At 36.9% G+C, this 20,103-nt stretch overlaps 1 protein-coding gene across 1 annotated transcript in view; it reads left to right on the top strand.

The window, feature by feature from the left end:
* Positions 1 to 19,878, top strand: part of fat3b (FAT atypical cadherin 3b) — a 107,445-nt gene extending 87,567 nt beyond the window's left edge. The window contains exons 47-52 of the mRNA XM_028467252.1: positions 6,274 to 6,526; positions 10,439 to 10,537; positions 12,785 to 12,844; positions 13,119 to 13,157; positions 17,942 to 18,007; positions 19,139 to 19,878. Of these exons, the coding sequence (XP_028323053.1) occupies positions 6,274 to 6,526; positions 10,439 to 10,537; positions 12,785 to 12,844; positions 13,119 to 13,157; positions 17,942 to 18,007; positions 19,139 to 19,878 (1,257 nt within the window). The remainder of the gene's footprint in view (positions 1 to 6,273; positions 6,527 to 10,438; positions 10,538 to 12,784; positions 12,845 to 13,118; positions 13,158 to 17,941; positions 18,008 to 19,138) is intronic.
* The last annotated feature ends 225 nt before the right edge of the window (positions 19,879 to 20,103 follow it).

Genomic DNA, 20,103 nt, shown 5'->3' with positions numbered 1-20,103 from the left:
AGTGAAAACTGCAATAAATGCAAAACAAATCTTGTTTCAATCTTTTACAAATGTATCACTGCACTGTATACAAAGACGTGACCTAGCATTAACTATCCTGTAAATAGTAGACTTGTAAAAATGTTTTTTTAACCTTAACCTATTAGCTACGTTTTAAACAAATAATCCTTAAAATATTAATTTAAACATGTACACAATCAGATTAAACAACTTACGACATTGATTTATCAGTCCTTTCCTGAGGATGGAACTGGAATCACTTGCTGATCCGACATGTGGATTCCTTGCATTTCCTCATCTGACAAACAGGATATGATGTGACCTTAAACTAACACAAAATACCTTCAAAATAAAAGCATTGCAAAACAGTAGCTGTTATTACAAAATAAACGTATGTCTTGTAGACATCACAATGAGAAATATTCAACCAATGATGAATGATTACTGCTGGATTGTGTTTTATCTGTAAGATTAAGAATTAATTATTCTTAATTTATTTTAAGTCACTTTATCTTTATCTAAGGAATCCAACTGAGGATTGTTTAGATTTTTGTTCTCAAATTAATTTTAGTTCCAATTACATTTTTGGTCTGCAAGAAAAACACACAATAGTGTAATACATTATATGTAATACACCCTCAAATGATCTCTTAAAATGCAAGCTAAATTTGTATTATTCATATTTAGTGACTCTGACTGTACGGTATTTTTAATTTTGACCCTAAATTTGCTTTAGAATTTATGTCTTGTGCAAATTAATTTTGATTTTACTCTCATTTTATTATTGAACTTGTGTGGTTGAACTTATAATTTTTTATTATTATTACTATATAGTTATTGATATTTGATTTATTGACTATTTATTTGATAATGACATCTAAATTCATTTTAATTGGGCAACACGATAAAAGTTATAGTTCTATAAAAATGTCCTTGTCCAATCACCAGAAAACTCCCAAGTTGTTTAAAAGATTGCGAGACAGCGAGAATTGGAATATTTATTAAAATGTTCCTAATATTCATGCATGGAGAGAGGGCAAACTGAATTACTCAAGAAAGTAAACACAGTCCTTCATTTTTTAGGCCTGGCTCTGATACAGAACTTTTTATTAGACCTTGGGCAAGAGTCATTTTTCAGTGTCGATTACTCTACAGACATTAAACATTGTTAAAAAAAAATTTCAGAAACTCTGTGTGCGTTGCCCAGTGGACAGGAAAACCTGTATATATATTTATATTCTGATGCTATAAAGAAATGTGACAGTTTTTCTATACGGGCATGAAAAAGGTTCATGGATCTGGCTTTAGAAATAAATATATATTTTCAAAGTCTCAGTATTTGACTTCTGTGTGGCACAATGGTTGCATTAGGCAAGTTCGAGCCTTGCTCATGGGCACAGAATGGGGTTGATTGGGGTCGGGGCAGGTGGTGTTGTTTACCTCATTACTTGCTCTAAGGCAGGGCTTTTAGAAAAATATAGCTAAAAATAGATAGCTAAAAAAATAACAACAAAAAAAAAACCATCAACCGTAGTTAACCTCTTTAGCCCCACCGGACCCGTCCATGGGGGCAGCTCCAGCTTCCGTGATTCTCACAGTTCTAAATGTTGTAAAGAATGAATTAAATCACACATTCTACATCTCTCACACACAGACTAAGCCATTATGTTCAAAGAGGGAAAAGTCAACAACTCAGCCTTTTCCCACTGCTGTGAAATTCAAAAGAAACACAGAGCTCTATAATAAGAGCCTACATGAAACTACATACCACTGATATACAGGTCCGGTATGGTACATACCAAAACAACGCCACAAACATAAGACTAATAAGGATTGGAATCAATTTGACTGACATATTACAGTTACACACTTACATACAGTATCTTTGACCTAATGTTTATTATTATCACCAAACTTGCTGCAGTTGATGTCCATACATCAGTTTAAGTATTTCTGCTTTTTTCACCTTTCCTATTGAGAATTGTCTTTATGCTCTACTGTATATGTTGTGTTTGGAGGACTACAGATTTCTGTATTTAAAAAATGATTTATTGTCACTCATTATCATATATTTCCGAAATTCCACATAATCTCTAACGACTCGGGGTCCTACTTCAATCTGAACAAAAAAAATAACATGTTCCTAAGATTCTACATGATCTACAGTACATGCAGCCTACCCTACATGGCCATTTGTTATGGCTATGTGATTTTCAGATAAAAGTGGCTGGGGCTTAAAAAGTTAAAGTGTAAGTCCACCCAAAAAAACACTTTTTTCTGCTGAATACATATATGATTAGGTATGAAGTGATGAGTTTATTGATTCTAGACCTACTCTTCAAATATTAGTCTAAGTATTTCAATTTAGCGTTTTTAGTCAGAGTGAATGCCCTCTATGGGTTGAACGTTAGCTATTGCAATTGAATTTTGCTATTGGCTGAGATTAGATCAGTGACATCACTAACCATCACTGTTGGCCCCGCCCCTCCTATGAAAGATGGGAGGACGGAATAGGTTTCCTCCTCTCACAGCCCTCAGTGAGCATTGATTGACAGCTCCATGCGTAACTGTGCAGTGCTGTGGGGGCGGGGCTGCTGTGACTGGACATGTCTTAACTACTCTAGTAGCCACGCCCATAATCAAGGCATTTTTTTTTATTTTTTATTTCACCCTAGTAGCAGGTCAGCAAAAACCTGGGGGTGTATTTACACTTTAAGCTCTACCTGTAATCAAATTTGGTGTAGATGTACTTTTATACATGCTTAAAAGGGTGTGTTTATGGTTTTTATCCCGTGTAACTGGATTAATGAAGTGCTTCCTCGCTGTTTGTCTTTACAAATGAGTTTCGCTTCCTTTTTGAATGATTTAGTCTTTCCAGCTCGAGCTTTGTTTTCTGTCACTATGACAGAAGTTTCATCAAGAGTAATGTGCAGTCCGTGGGTTTAACGTGTTCAGACAGGCTGATGTACCGTTCAACAACATTAAGGTAGAATGATAAACAAAAGGAGGCTTCCTCTAATGGTCATCCATCCTGGCATGATAAAAGCTTTTTTAACAGAAAGAGAACTATTCAGAGCTTTTAGTGCACCTGTATCAAACACTGGTACTAGGGCTGGGGCTTTGTATCTTGTGTTCAAAGCAGACTAAGTGATTCTCTTTAACACCTGCTCACTAAGGGTTTCACTGAGCATTGCTTGAACCTGAAGTATGGAGGCATTTACTGAAAGGCTTACTTTCAAAAATAGATTTGATATGCTAGCGGAAACCCGGTGCATAAGAATGATGTTTACCACACCTACTCAAATGTCATTACAATGGATTAACATTAGTGTAGCTCATTGGTAGTTTAATCTGTAGCAGATTGTTGATCATAATGAAGATTTAGATTCACTTTTTGAATACTGTATATATGGTGCTGCTGCTATTACTCTCGTATGTAAATGGTGGGTTTTGGTTACAGATGCCTCTGGATTGTTAATAGCCACATAAACAATGTTTTTTTATGCTTTGAACATTCATTGGTCCTCTTTGCCGGCCTATCCCGTTTGTAGTTGTGTGACGGCTGGAGCACAGTGGAACGTTTGCCAGTCAAACACAGGGGTATCTAGTATTCTGGTCTTCAATGACTTGATAGAGTCGCTGTTAAAGGGATCCTCCTCTGTTTTTACAAATTTGGCCTAAAATCTTTAAATATGTGCCTAAGAAAACACATAATTATGCACCATATTAATAATATTGCCTTTTATAAATGGAACTAATTTAAAGTTCAAAAGCCTGTGTTCCGCCATCTTGAAATTACATGATTGATGATGTCACATGAACCCACTGCCTTTAAACAGCTGCGCACCATTTAAGGCAGAGTTAAGGGCTGTGTTTGAAATGGCACACTCAGTACTATACACTACAAACTCCATGGTGTTTGAGTACTGTCTATATACAATTAATTAGAATGATAACCATTATCACTAAATTATACTTCCCAAGATGCATTTTTAACCTACAACAACAAAAAAACGAAGCACACTGAGGCTTAAAGCTGATATCTGGAGTTTCTGAGAAATCTATGTTTATGTATGATTCTTTTGAAATGTGAAAAAATACCTAACTAGTTTTTTACTATGGTCTACTGCCGGTGGTCATTTATATACATTAATGTATACAAGTCCCACCTTCGTCCTATAGACCCCTATACAAATGGAAACGAGCACCGTGATGGCTTTGACTTTCTGTTTTTGAGACTGTCAATCAAAGTGAATATGGAACTGTGCACGGAAACAAGGCCGCGCCTCACAACAGCAAACAGGTGAATGTGATTTTGGCTCTTACCTGACCCATAGACCTATATCAATGCAACCCGATGCAACCTTATTATGTTCCGCGATGCATATGCAGAAAAGTGGAGGCGTGGCTTCTGGTAGGTTGGCAGAGGCAGTGGGAGGAAGTGAGGCTGTTTAGGGCGGGACATCGAGACGTTGTTCAGAAACTTCAGATATCAGCTTTAATATCTCTGTTGATTCTCCACCTTTGAAAGTTCTGAAAGCATTTTAAGCGAGAAAGTGACCAAGTAGGATATCAACATGTGGTCATTTGATCCACAAAACTTCATGCTGACATTTCAGAGATTTACGGAGACCCTCCATTGTGCTACAGACAAAACTTCTGGTTAAGAGCCCTATTTACAAAAGTGTTAAAAACTAATGGAAGACAAAAAGAGATGATTTTGTTTTGAAAAGGGGATGTTCTACTTTTAGCTTGAAGCTGGTCCTAGGATCTGGTTAAGTATGACTAGTTTCGGCTCGTCTATTTTAATCCTTCAAATAGCTGCTCCGCCACTTATCAGAGCACATCAGTGGTTATGTAGGTACCAAATGTGTCCGGGCATCCAAATTAGTCCAGGGTCCGGCGCGCATGCGCAACGCACGTCTTTATCCGGTCGGCCTATTTCACGGCAGTTCGTGTACTATTTAAATGGTTGACACCCTGCTTTTTGAAAATAATTAGAAGTTCATGCTTTGAGTGAATTCCGATTTATTTTGGCGTTTTTCTTATTTTGTGTTTGGTTTTTGATTGTCGATGTTGTGTATTCTGTTTTAATCCGTTTTTTATTCAAATTTTTTTAAATTAACAATTAAAAACACAAAAAAACAGTCATATTTAAATGTGTACTATTAAAATATTTAATAAACGTTGCACGGTCGGTTTTTATTCAAATATCACGTCCCAGCAGCTCTGTTCTAAAGACTGCGAGTTAAGGAAGTGACATAGGGTTAGAGTGCAGTGAGGGTCACTGCACATTTGTTTTTATTATTATTATTATTATTATTTTTATTATTGGATATGTTCAGCACTTTGTTTTTACTATTTCAAGAGCAGGAAAAAAATATATTATATAAAATATATATATATATATATATATTGACAGTTTTCACCTGTTTGTTAATAAAAAGCAAAGGAAATGTACTTGTGTTCTAATTTGGATTATTTAAATTCTCTATACATAAAAAAACCTGCTCAATTTGATCATAAGTAAGGATTTGAGCCAAGTTCGTTCTTTCCTTTTGGGTCTTGGGGATCATGCTGCACGGGGAGATGTTAAGTCTATCGGGTGGAGGTTGTGCTCATTAACCTTCACAGCGCAGGCTGTCTGACTCCATCCAGCTGTCCTGTAACTCATATACAAAATATTAAAGACCTTCTGTTGTATACGTGGTCTGCTAACTGCTGGAGAGGTCAAGTTCAACAAACATTGTTATTGCAACCTAATGGGAAAAAATGAGTTTGCGGCAGTGATTTGAACGAGTAATTGACCTTTTTTTTAAGATTGAATCATGCAAAGAAAGTCCTGGCACCTTTTTTGAGCCATTTAAAGCACTGGCCACATCGGCTTCTTTAACTTTTTCTGAATATTTAGAGAACCAAAAGCAGCAGGAGTTGCCATTTTGACTGAAAATGCTGCTAAATTATCTACAAAAAACAGGCTGAATGCTTCACTCTATTAGCAAACAATGGGCTATTTACAGGCAGCGGGGCCTTGTGACATCATCAATCATGTGATTTCAAGATGGCGGAATACAGGCTCTTAAACTGTCAAGTAGTCCCATTTTTAAAATGGTGCACAATAATGCAATTTGTTTGGCATAGATATCTAATAAGAACATTTCAAAGGTTTTAGACCAGATTTGTAAATACAGTGGGAGAAATCCATCTATGTTTAGTGAGAACAGGTAAACTCCACTACTCTAGGTTAAGACTTCTTTATTGTTGTCTGTGCAGATGAGCACCTTCCTTTCTGACCTGTCGAACATTCGGAGTGTGACCAATCGGAGGGGCATCGCCGTGTGCAGCGTGGCCCCAAATCTTCCTTCAGCTTCAGCCTCTCGCACAGAGCCCAGCCCCGCACACAAAGTGTCCTGGGAGGGTGAAGAAGTGAGGGAGAAAGCGCACGAGAGGCTGAGAGATGAGAGGGAGGAGGAGTGGGGACAGAGAGCTTTTCATCTGGAGAGGACCCAGAGAGGTAACAGTCCTCGTCATAAGCCAAGGACATCCTGTATTTCCAAAGAAGTGTTGAGCATTTACTTCTTTGGAACCATCAAGTGGTTATTGCTTCTTCTTCTACCTATAATTTGAAATAATGTCCTCCTATGTCGTCTTAATTCCCTTATATCTCCCTTTTATCACCCCTCAAATCAGTCAGAGCTGACGTTTCATTTTAATAAAAAGAAATTGATGATTCTTTTGGGCTTTACATAAATCTTTTAATCATTCTTCAAGTAGGCGTGTCAACTGGCAGCCTTGTGTTTGAACATCAATCACTTCAACCTAAATTAAATACATCACTTTGCATTTCTGAGTTGTCATTTATGTGGGTTCACCAGTCAAACATGACCTCATTTCAATTGGGCTGAGTGTGTAAATAAAATACCTCAAGGGCTCCCACTAAATGCACAATGTAGAGTGGAACTATTACAACCTTGATAATAATAATAATAATAATGATAATAATAATAATAATAATAATAATAATAATAATAATAATAATAATAATGTTTAGCTCATATTTTTGAATTAACACAAGTTGACATGAGCACAAAGTGGACTGTTTCCAAATTCAATGAAACTCAAGGGATCGCAACGTTCTTGTCCTTTCATCACATGGCTGCAGTCATTTTTCATTTCCAACGTCTCACAAACAATTCCACAAAATCAAACAAAACATTACACAAACAATAGTCACTAAATCAAGGAATTTAGAAGTGAAGATCCTGCTTGGATTTTATTAGTGTCTTACAGACTGTAAAATATAATTTACCGTACATGTTGAAGTGAAAACTAGGGCACAATAATGTTGAAATTGCCCCATTTAAAATCTGCATCCCACCATCAAACGAGTACGTATTTATCCGCTGAGTGAAAATAATTGATGCTCTTGTTAGAAATATACAAACAACTTTATCAAAAACTTGTTTCTGTTCAATTTAAAAAAAAAAATCTTTCTATGACAAGCAAACAAAAATACAAACTTTATCAAAGTGAATTGTTTGCATTGGTAAACTTGTGTGTTAACAGTTAGATTTACAGTTACTTAAATAAATACAAACAAGTGTTCTTTATTAAATGGCTTTTGCAATATCAAATCATGATTATTTTTCCTTTTCATTCTAATAATTACTGTAGTTTTTGGCTCCTTAGCAGCACTTGTATAAGCAAAACTGCCTCTATGCCTGATTCCAGTTCTCGGTTACAACATGTGTGCTTGTTTCTTAGATATGACTAGAAAAACTTAAAATGTATCAGGAATATATTGTAAAATTTACACTAGTCAAAAAAATCCCTGGTTTTATCTTGTATTTATTTTTTTATTTTTTAGTTAATTCAAGCAGATTTTATTCAAATGAGATCCTAAAGCAAGAAAACGTGACGGGAGAGTATATTGTAGCTTTGATGTATGGTTTTCTATATTGAATATCTTATTCTGAATTTATTCATAAATGCATTAAAAATCTCTGTTCATCCATTTCTCATTTCCAATGTATTCTCCTGTCAGGCTACGTTGTCCTAAGGTTTGTTTATTCACTCACTTTACCAACGCTTCAACCTTTTATTTCACGCTCTTTATCCACTTTCCCATGATCCATTATCTCCTTTCAGTTTCTCCTTACTGTCTTTTTTTCTCCAGTTTATTGAGATCATAAAACCAGGCATTTTATTGCAGTTCAATCACAGGACATTATATACACCGTGATGTGTAGACTATCCATCCAAACATGCATTCTACTGTGACACTCAAATACCAGGATTTAACGATTACTTGTAGGAAACTGGATGATTTAAAAGTATCCACTACCAGACACACAGGTTAGGGGGGACTAAGAGATTTTAAAGCCATCAAAAGAAAAATATTGCACCTCTTCTTTATGATTATCAGGTTTTGAGTTTAAAATACAGGGTTTGGATACAGCAGTGAGACACACCAGATTATTTCCCATCAACCCCCTTCACGAACGTTGTAACCGGCCTGTATTTCATGAACTTTGCCACGGGATTTGTTCGTCCAAAGGTCCAATGTAGGTGCTGTTTTTTGTGTCCACCTTTGAAAGGGAAAAATACCTTAAATGGACACTGTAGTATAATTTTCCTTTTGGTGCGAGTGGTTTGTTGCTTGCCTGAAGTGGATACATGAAAGAGGGGTTTTTGCTTTCTTCTAGAACAGGGGTCTGCAACCTGCGGCTCTGGAGCCTCATGTGGCTCTTTGACTCTTTTGCAACGGCTCCCTATAGCTTGGAAAAAAAACTGTTGAAAAAAATAGCTATTTTTTTACAGAAGCTATTAAAGATTAATGACAAATAAAATCAAGATATAACAATTTCTTAACCTACAAATAAATCACATCGTGCACCTGTGGTTAACCTTAAGTTTTTAATCCCTGGTAAGATAATGAAACCAACAAAAACACTATTCTGAAAGAAAATAGAGATTTTAATTATGTAGGAACAGATTCATTTAACCACCAATGTGCAGGTTAAATATGTATGTTTTATGTGTGGCAAGAAATTAGCAATTAATATGTGTTGACCACATGATCATGCGTTCAATCCAAGTTACTTTTTGTAGCCTTTCAAATACATTAACTAAAAAAAAATCTTCTTTATATAACATTGTGTTCATGTAAACTGAGATGCGTAAGAATTTGAAGATGCAAGATACTGTTTTATTTCTTGATGTCAATTTATTTTATTTTATTTTAAACAGTTTTTAAGGTGCCATTAACATGATCAGTAAAAATCAAGTCAAATTAAATCAAACATTATTCCATATAAATTTTAACTGTATTGTCTTCATTGAGATGGTATTTTTTCGGCTCCGGGAGGATTTTAATCCAGGTGAGATGAGACAAAAGGGTTCCTTTCAGAGTAAAGGTTCTAGAACAACAAACTGGAAAGAAACTGGACGGTGAAGCTAAAGTGTGAGTTTGTCGACAGATTTTAGTGAACTTTTGCTTTGACACGTGAGGCGTACATTCAGTATTCCAAACAACATTCTTTCAGATCATCAGGCGTATTTTATATCAAATTAACCAACACAAGGTTTGATTCCTGGCAGATCTGGATAATCAAAAAAATCAAAGAAATGATAAGTGACACAATTGGTTTATAGAAATCAACACATTCTGTTGCAAATCTTTGAGCTAAAAAGAAACACCGCTGGTATGAAACGGAAATAGCGGAAGCCATTTTTCACTTTAAGAGAAAACTTTAAACAATGGGATATCTTTGATTCGATTGCTGCAACACAAAAAAAAAAAACTCCTCCAGGACATAACAGAGAACTACATCTAAAATAATGTTGGGCCAAACTATAGCTATAGTCAATGTTTTTATGATTCAAAAACAAATATGATAAAAATATGAATATAACATCAAATATGAAGCTTATCCATGTCCATACACATAACGGTAAACCTCATCAGTAATTGAATGGTCTCATCAGGATCTAATCAAACCAATCAAGCATCGAAAACCTTCTTTGTGTTAAAACAGTTATAATCAATCTCTGTCCCCGTCCCACTTTTAAACTAGAAATACACTAAACTTATGTAACTATGACTTAATTGAAGAGACAAAAACTAAATTACTCCATTACTTAATAATGCATCTAATGCCCCAAATAGTCTAAGATTAGAGTTAGACAAGACTGTAACAGGGAGAGTATCATCTAACCCCAGCACAAGACAAAAACTGTAAAAAGTGTCTCTTGAACAATTAAGAATCAATCAAATCTAAAGCTAAAGTCAATTACTACCAATGCTTGTTTGCAGTTGATAACAAGGTTAACTCACTGAGTCATCAGGTTTAATGAGCCATTAGGTTTAAAAACAGGCTCATTTGGTTTTTCTTTATTAGCTGAATAGTTTAAAGATAAATGTGTTTTTTTCCACTAGATGTGTCCGAGCTCGTGGACAACCTGCCGTGTCTTAGTGACTCCACTTCTGATGAGCAGTCTCTCAGTTCCTATACGTCAGAGTCCTTTGATGACAACGGTAAGACTCTAAATTAGGCTAAAACATCACATTTAGATGATATTGTGTGGTTTCGATTTGCCCGTTATGTTAAATTAGGCAGGGTCCATAAGGTTCACGGTACCTAACTATTCTATAGACAGAATCTGATTGCTAGGAAACATACTTTAATTGTCATGATGTCTGTTGGCTATCTGACCATGCAGGATTAGGTCAACAGTACTTATACTGTTGACCATATTTTGAGACAACCATAACAAAAGAAAGACTTTAAGCCCTGGAAGATTCCATTAAATGTTGAATTGATCAGAAAAAACATCTGTATCTCTGATTATTAGCGAAATTTCCATTTGGATCCCCTGTGTGGTTATTAATGGGAATAGAATGATCATGGTTCCATGATCAGGATCACTGATCCAGATAACTGCTAATATATTAGAAAGAGAATTGGTGCTTTAGCGGATGTTTGCACGCTCCGTGTGCTCCTATTCTGTAAATACTTCAATTCTCCTGGAAGCATGCACACCAGAATCCCTCCGGAATAACAAACTGCACAAGTGCTCATCCCAGCAGGATCTGAGTTTCAAGATTTCCTGGCCTTCCTGCAGCTCCACAAGAATTTCACACCATTGAAATCCCAAAAGCGTTGCTATGCTTTCCTATTGTTCTCAAGCAATACATCTAAAAAAAAAAAAAAACAACCCTGGGAACAATCAGGATTAAATATTGGTCTCTGGATGCTCGGGCTTCAACTGCACTTGATTAATTGTATTAAGACTTAAGCAGACAATAAATCAGTGGAAAAGTTCTGCAAAGGCTTTCTTTGTTCAATAGAATCCATATTTCATCAAAAAGTAATGTGCTGGCCTCCTGTGAGCAAAAAAGCTTCCCAGATGACTCAATACCATTGATCCTTCCTTGGCTTAGTGTATGAGAGTGTGAGTATGTGAGAGTCCAACGACCCTAACAACTCAGTGTGTGTGTGTGTGTGTGTGTGTGTGTGTGAGAGAGAGTTCTTCAAAGTTACAGGATCCCTGTCAGTGCTCTACTTCCTGTCTAATTCAAATAGCTGAAAAGACGGTAGCCTTTGTCTCTATCACACACACACTCACACACACACACACACACATGAACAGACACGCACACAACCTTTTCAACCCACGACCCTCAAAGTAAAGGTGCCAGAGCCTGAGGACCCCCACTGTACCTGAAGGTGGTTGAACACAGACATGAACATTGAATGTGGAGACAGGGTCATCTATAAGGGGGATTAAAGGGGAGAGCTTTATGGGGTCCATCCATAAAGTCAGCAAAATGATGGTCCATTGTTCTATGAATCTGTGATAACCAACTTTATTTATTTATCTGAATAATATCCACTGTTATCCAGGAAGTTTACTATTATTATAGCCGTCTTAAAGATGTAAATCCTTGTTTTATTCAGAAATAAAATGGGTGAAAAGTGACCAAAAAATGGAGGAAAATCTGGTGAAATTAGATTTTAAAAACTACAGAATTTGGTTGAAAAGACAGTAAAAGTGGTAGAAAAAAAAAGGTGTCAATATTGGAACAATTAGTTTAAACAGGCAAATAGTTTCCGGGACCAATCATAAATGGGGTTAAAATGGCAAAAAACCACAGAAATTGGTTAAAAGTAGCAAATTAGAGTGGCCAAAAACAGACAGAAAAAGTGGTAAAAAGGGTTCAAAGTGTCAATATTGGCTTAAACGTGGAAGAAAAAAAAGTAGGAACATTTAGTTCAAACTGGAAAATATGGGGCATGGCAAACCGTGAATGGCAAAAATAAGCATGAAATATAGTGAAAAGAGGTTAAAAGTTTGAGTAATGGGTCAACATGTGTGAAATTAGGTAGAAAAGGTGATGGATAGGGTTTATAAGTAGTGACAATGTCTCGAAAGTGGAAAAGATGTGTAAAAAAAGTCATTGAAATGTGATGGACAAGTGGCAGAAATGGGAGTAATGTCACAAAAATGAATTAAAAGGAGCAAAAATGTGACAAGAAAAAGTGATGAAAATAGGTTAAAATATGGCAAGTTTGGTGTAGTTGCAAAATAATAAGCAAAAATGGCCTCAAATTGTTTAAAGAATATTCTCAGTTTCTCAAAATCATCTTGCGACCCCTCTCAGTGTCTCGCGACCCCAAGGTTGAGAACCCCTGCTCTCCCACCTGTGTCCTTTTTCCAACACGTGTGCAACGTGTCAATGTGCCGAGTGACATTGTGTTTTTTCTGTGTGTTTTTCCCACAGCCTCCATAGTGACAGTCATACGTCTAGTCAATGATGCTGTCGATGATATAGAAAGTGAAGGTATGAAAGAACACCTTCTGTTAACTCCTCTGTGTCTTTTGTGTGTGTCCTCATGCTCCCAAAGTGTCTGTTCACTATCGGGACACAAAAACACAATGACCGCGCCTCTGCTCTTCACTTCCTTTTCTTATAGGGAATAAAACACCCTGCTTAGATTTCTAATACTGTGTCAGTTTCTGACACTGGATCTCTGTGTGTTTCAATTTGCCTCTTTAGTTTCTATGTTGTTTGTCTCGCTCTTCCTCTGACTTTCTCCTCCTCTCCTCCTTTGTAGTGTCAAACATGGACAAAGAACAGCGGTGGAACAGCCCTGGTGAGAGAGAGATACACACACGAGCTGAAAAACATCTCATTAACTCAACTCGCCTTCCTTTTTCTTTTCTTTTCTCTTTTACGCTTTGCTTTCCCAAGCATTGTCATAAAACTCCTTTTTACATACTGTAGCTTATATCACACACAAGGGAATTAAATGTGCTTTACATCAGTGGTTCTCAACCTTTTTTGGCTCAAGTATCCCCTTTCTCTTATTTCTGAATCCAAGTCCCCCCCTTTTGTCCGACGACAACATTTTGCTGAGAAAATGATATAAACACATGTATGGAATAACACACATTTTAATTAATCTCATGTTGTAAATACGTGGAAAGAAAACATATTTAATTCAGTGGTTCCCAACCTTATTTTGGATCGTGACCCCATTTTGATATCAAGAATTTATGGCGACCCCAAAGACATTTTTTCTTTTTCTAAAATTAGTTTTGGATCATGTTTGAGCTCTGATTTTTTTTATTATTATTATTGCATTTTAGTTGAACTACATTTATATTTCACAAAGTAAAAAAATCAAAATACAGTTGTTTAAGATTGTGTGTTTTAATTAAATTGGAATTAATGTCATTCAAAAAATTCCGAAATTTCAGGCGACGTCACATGGGGTCCCGACCCCAAGGTTGAAAAACCCTAATATGTGAAAGAAACAGTATTTAGTGCAGTGTTCCCAACCTTTTTTTGGATCGTGACCCTATTTTGATATCAAGAATTTCTGGCACCCAAGATCTCAGATTTTTTTTTTTTCACAGCATTTTAGTTGAGCTAGATTTATATTTCACAAAGTGAAAGAATAGAAATACAGTTGTTTTAATTCAAAAATATACTATATATATATCAGTGGCGGCTGCTGGTCTTTCATGCAGGGGAAGCTCATTTTCTGCCTACTTCAGAAAATGTATCTGTTTAAATGTGAATTCTAGTAGAATTCACATTTTGTTGTCAACAACTATTTGTAGATCATCGCACACGCACGCACGCGCGCAGCTGCTGCGCGCTGGGAGTGTGAGTGTTTGGTCAAAAGTCTCACAACACAAGCAGTAACAGTCTCCACAAACACCAAAAACAGACACTAGGTTTGTCAGAAGTTGATGAAAACAAAGACAAATTCGCTATGAGAGGATCAGCAAAGTCTCCGTGTCAACACAGAGCAACGGACTGAAATATTTGAAAAACCCGCCTGTGTGCTTACAACGTCATACTCTCTGATTGGCTCATTTCGCTGTCAATCAAAATTGAATTAGCCTGAGACAGATCATCCAATCATCATCCATTATTCCAGTGTCCGGAACAGACAGATCCAGCCCACTGCTCCATAGACCTCCTGTGAAGCCCGGCGTCCGATGGGCGGGACTAAGTGCGTCATAACCGAGCATTTATCCAATGAGCGTCTAGTTTGACTGCAGTGGATCAACCACTAAATCCTCTCCCATTGAAGTCAATTGAAGCTGAACTTCACCACTGTTTATTAACACTGTGACGCTGCGGTAATGAATGAAGAACGTCACGCTGTCACTGTCAGTTTCCTGTTATAAGAATCTGATTCTGAACTAAACATACATGTGTTCTGTCATATATTTAGTCAATGAAATGTACACACAACACTACATATTTGACCACTGATTTTAGGGGAAGCTGAGGTTCCCTTGTAGTCTTAAAGCATCCGCCACTGATATATATATATATATATATATATATATATAGGGATGTAACGATTCACTCAACTCTCGATACGATTCGATTCACGATACTGGGTTCACGATACGATTTTCTCACGATTTATTTTACAAAATGGGAATGTTGACAGATGACTGAAAAATATTCCTTTATTTTTTTGGGGAAAATACTATACTATTTTCCTTTTATTTTTCATTGTCAAAAGAATCCCTTGATAAACTATGCAAAATGATGCAAGTTAACTAAAAATAAATCTTGAATGAAATACATAAAGGAATAATACAAATGAAGAAGGAACCTATTAATTTAAATTCTGGTTCTATAGTAAACCATTCAAAACTGTATAATAGTTCTTTTTCTTTTTAAAAGTGCAACTGAAAATGTATTTTGTGCCTTAACAATTGGACTTTAAAAAAAACAAAAAAAAAAAAACAGTCATTTTACTGCATTTACGTCAGATATTTTTTTAGACCAGCAGAGGGCGCTGATAACCCAGTGGTCAGTTGGCATAAAGTTATTCCACCAGTGAAGAAGAGAAGCTATGCTAGCAGACAGAGCTAATAGAAAAACGTGACTTTTACAGATATTCACGTAATATTACAAATATTATTTTGGTGCTAAAGGAGTAAAGAATCATTTATGAGCATGTTTAACAGTAAATGGCGGCAAGAAAGAAAATAGTAGCAGATTCCACCCGTCACGTCCGCTTCTGGAAGGATTAATATATAGCGCCCTCTGCTGTTTAAAAAAAGTACTGCGATTCAATTTTCAGAGCATCGATGTGAACCGTGGTATCTATGAATCGATTTTTAACTGCCTTACGATTAATCGTTACATCCCTATATATATATAATTATATATTAATTAAAAAAAAATCTAAAAACTATTTTAGTATTTCAGAAATTTCAGGTGGCCCCATTTAAACACCAGGGGACCCCACATGGGGTCCCGACCCCAAGGTTGCAAAACACTAATGTGCGAAAGAAATTGTATTTAGTGCACCGGTTCCAAACCTTTTTTTAGATCGTGACCCCATTTAGATATCAAGAACTTCTGGCTACCCCATTTAAACCCCAGGCGGCCCCACATGGGGTCCCGATCCCAAGGTTGAAAAACATTTAATTTAGTGGCTCCTCAATAGATTTATTTCTATAGTTTTTAGAATTTCCACGTCTGGTGTGGGACCAAGACTGACACTTAATTTGTTAATTTTCCAGTCTCTCTCTCTCAAGTACCCCCTATAGTGCCATCGCATACCCCTAGAGTTACACGTACCTCCAGTTGAGAAACACTGTTTTACATGATAAGAAAGTAATGGTAAGATAATTACTAAACCCGTTTGCTCCTTATTCAGGGTCGCAGGGTTCCTAAGCTTAGGTTTTTCATTTAAAACTTATATAAATGACTGATTGTTTTGAGGTACAGTGTATTTTAAAGGTTTAAATGAGTTTAAAGGCTGCTTTGAGCTCAGCCTCAGATCCAAAAAACATTGCCCTTTCCCCGCTTTCACTCGACCTCCCTGTCTCATTGAATTCATGGTTTCAGCAGAAATCAGAAGAGTTGTGAACCAAAAGCACCTTTCCTTAAAGACCCCCACCCCCCACCCCCCGACAGTCCCTCCTCGTTCTACAGTTCCACAATCAATATTAATTGGCTCTTAGTTTCCAAGTCTGTTTGTTCTCAGTTGCATTCAATTTACTGGATCCACAAAGCATTTCATTACCCAGAGCACATCTGTGTTTATTTCTTCGTTACTGCTAACCTTTTAAAAAAAACTAAAAGCAGCTCATTTACAGGGAAATACATATTGATTGAAATGGCTTCACTTAATTTTGCTTTAAGAAAGAGGACATATTCAATGTTATTTATATATTTTATATATAACAGTATTGTATGAATATCTGATTAGAGGTACAGTTTCTTATATGATATATCGTGAAAAATAGAGAAAAAGGCAATTTTTACGTTGAAGTGTTCAGCAGGACTTGAACTCTATAGCTACTATATGAATCATAAGATTTATTAGAGTGTAGGCTTCATACATCGATGAATGAAAAAATGAAAAACGAAAGAAAAAAGGTTGAAGATTCATTGTCGTTTGAAAGTTTGTTTTGATCTCCATCGTAAACACTCGCATTGCATTGTGGGATGTGGAGTCATGGAGAAACAAACTTTCATGCAGCAATTTTGACCTTTTTCCTTTCTATTTGGAGTAAATAATTATTGATTTATTGATCTATGAGGCATACGTTATGATTTTATCTCATTTTAAAAAAAAAAAAAAAAGATCGGGGAAGCAGCTTTAAATGTTTTGATCTTATTATTGTTTTTCATTTCGTGTTCCTAATTTAAACAGGAGAATGCACTTGGGAGACTTTAGTTACCTGCCTTATTCCTTGAGCTGCTACTGTTTGATTATGGGTGCAAAATAAATTCCATGGTGAGAATTCTATTAGCTACAAATAAGGTTTACTTTTACTGCTGTTCTCACAGAAAATCAGGTTTCTTTCACAATAAGAGTTTTGCAACAATAGTAGGGTTGGGCGATACATGGATAGCAATAGAGGAATTTTGCACCAAAAACTTTAAAACAGAATCATACCATCAGGTAAAACATTATTGAGAAAAACATATCAAGATTATGATGTTTGGTTAATATCATCCCATATTGTAGTAGCTAACACCCACAAGAAGAAGAAGAAGAAGAAGAAGAAGAAGAAGAAGAAGAAGAAGAAGAAGAAGAAGAAGAAGAAGAAGAAGAAATATTTGGGTTTTTGCTTCACAACTATCAGTTTTTCAAACAAAACAAGCATAAACACTAAATTAATATGGATTTGTCAACTATAACTATTCACGTCTCAAACACTTCTTGCCCATGTTAAAACAGAAGCACCTCCAGGAATAAGGTGTATAACAGACTTTTTAATTCTGTCATGCTTAACTCTTCTTTTTGTGGTGTTTATTATCATACATTTTGTTTTCAATTCCTTCTGATTTAGCTTCTTCATAAGGAGCCATCATTAAGCTTTTGTGGTCACTCTGGTTTTATCATTTTATTCCATTTTTTCTTTCCATTTTCCATCTCACTGACAGCGAGTCGCCACCAGCAGAACAAAGAGGACATTTGCGCTGAGTTCATCAAAGAATACTTTGTGGATTGTAAGTTTTAGTTGTGAATTAAAACATTTTTTTTTCTTACCACCTTTTATTTTCCTTTTTCTTGATATCACACAAAAAACAACATTTCCATTATTCCACTGTTGTGAGATCTTCCTACAAGCGAGGGCTTTGTTAGTTTGGCATTCCCTCAGTTAAATACAGTACGTCCACATGTGTCATGCATTATAAACTCATAGCTGCAAAGCTCCAGTGCAAAAATGGAATCAACTCTCCATTGAGCACAGAGAGGGTGACCCATCGCTTCATCAACACGACCCTTTCTCACTCGCAGCTCATTAACCTAAAGCATGAATTATGCAACTCGGCATGCAGCAGATTGTTAGAAGTTGCGGATTAGTCAGAGTTGTGAGTCGGTCCATTTAGCAGCACAAAATGAAAGGGAAAACCATGCTGTTTATTTGCACAATATTAAATACTAAATGAGAAGAGGGGTGGTTACACAGTGTAAATGTGCAGCAGAAATCCCAACAGTAAGCAGTAGCAATGCTCCACTGAGGCACAGTGAGAATCAAAGGCATTTCACAAGCCTCCCTCTACACCAGGTACCGACTCAAGCGTGCACTGTGTTCTCATACGTGCACACTTTTTCCTCAGCGCACAGCTCACAAGCAAGGCTTCTCGGTAAGGAAAAAAAAAAGGCAAGAAACTAGATGATACAAAAACTGACAAAGAAAGACAGAAAGATTAGATTCTATTATTTCTTTCTAAATGTTATGTTGATCAAAGTGGTACAATCTAAAAATAAACATGTTTTTTTTGTATATAAAACTTGAGCATCAGATTCACAGAAGCCCGTTACCTATAGATACAATGGCCAACGTTGAAAAAAAAGGAAAGACATTAATGATGCATCGGCGTATCAAAGTTTTTGCCGACTGATCCTAAAAAATAGATTATCTTTGAAGATATTCACCACCAAGGGTAACAATCTATATAGATTTTAGCCAGAGCTGGAGGTTGTGCAGCAGCAAATCCGGGGGAATAATCCCCCCAGAGTCCTAACACACATTTCCCAAATTCTCCATCACATTCTTTTGTTGGCCAAGTAAACTTCTTGAGAGTTTTTTTAATCTATTGTTCCTTTTTCCCCCCCATCTTCGTTCTTTTCAGCATACAAATGGAAGTCTTCCTGTCAGACCTCAAGCTGGTTATCACCATCCCGTCTGCGCTTCCCAGAAATACGATCTCAATATGACCTTGATACAGAGCAAAACATCAGACATGGAGGGAGCACACGCTCTCTCCAGCTAGATTACAGAGTGATGGGCTGTGGCGGGGACAGAGGTCAGGAACAAGGAAAGGAAACAAGCAGGAGGTCCTTCCAGTGGGAGAGAAATCAATCTGGGGAGTGGGAGAGAAAGTGTGCCCTCGACGGAGAGGATTCAGGAGGCTGTGATGAGGAGGAAAAGGCCACGGGCGTCAGGAGGAGTGACAAAGAAAACCGCCAACGACTGCGAAGCCACGAGAGCTGTGAAGACAATCAGTCGCCCGTTTATGAGGAATACCAAGAATCTGGAGTCGATCGCGAGCAAATGGACGACGACGAGAGTCTCTACGACGTCCTACCTCCAACCCGCCCTGCCTATGAAGGGTACCCCTCTAGCCCACCGGGTTTGAACCTGCACCCCGCTCAGCTAATGCCTCCTCTCCGGGCTTGGGACCTACAAACGGGGGAATGGCGAGAATCGCAAGAGGACCACGGAGGACTCGGTTTGAGCAATCTGGGAGGTTCTGGAGACGAGTTGGAAAGACTACTGAACCTGGTGTCGCTCCGGGCAAGGAGAGCGACACGAGTCAACAGAGCGTCCACTGGATCTGAACCAGCATCAGGCTGGGAAGCTTTCAAATGAACCTATATCTACACCAGGGTTGGGGTCAATTACAGTTACAATTACGCTTTCAATTACTATGTTCAGTTACAATTCAATTACAATTACAGTAACCAGCATTTTTTCCAATTACAATGAAATTATAATAATTTTTTATCCTCAGAAAGACAATTACGGTCTCATTTACTAAAGTTCAATTATAATGAAATGAATAACCTAATAAAAGTTAACCTTCCTCTCATGTTA

Source organism: Gouania willdenowi, chromosome 14 (assembly GCF_900634775.1).
Source record: "Gouania willdenowi chromosome 14, fGouWil2.1, whole genome shotgun sequence".
NCBI classification, from domain to species: domain Eukaryota; kingdom Metazoa; phylum Chordata; class Actinopteri; order Blenniiformes; family Gobiesocidae; genus Gouania; species Gouania willdenowi.
Note: the sequence above shows the minus strand (reverse complement) of the source record. Positions and strands in the feature narration are given on the sequence as shown.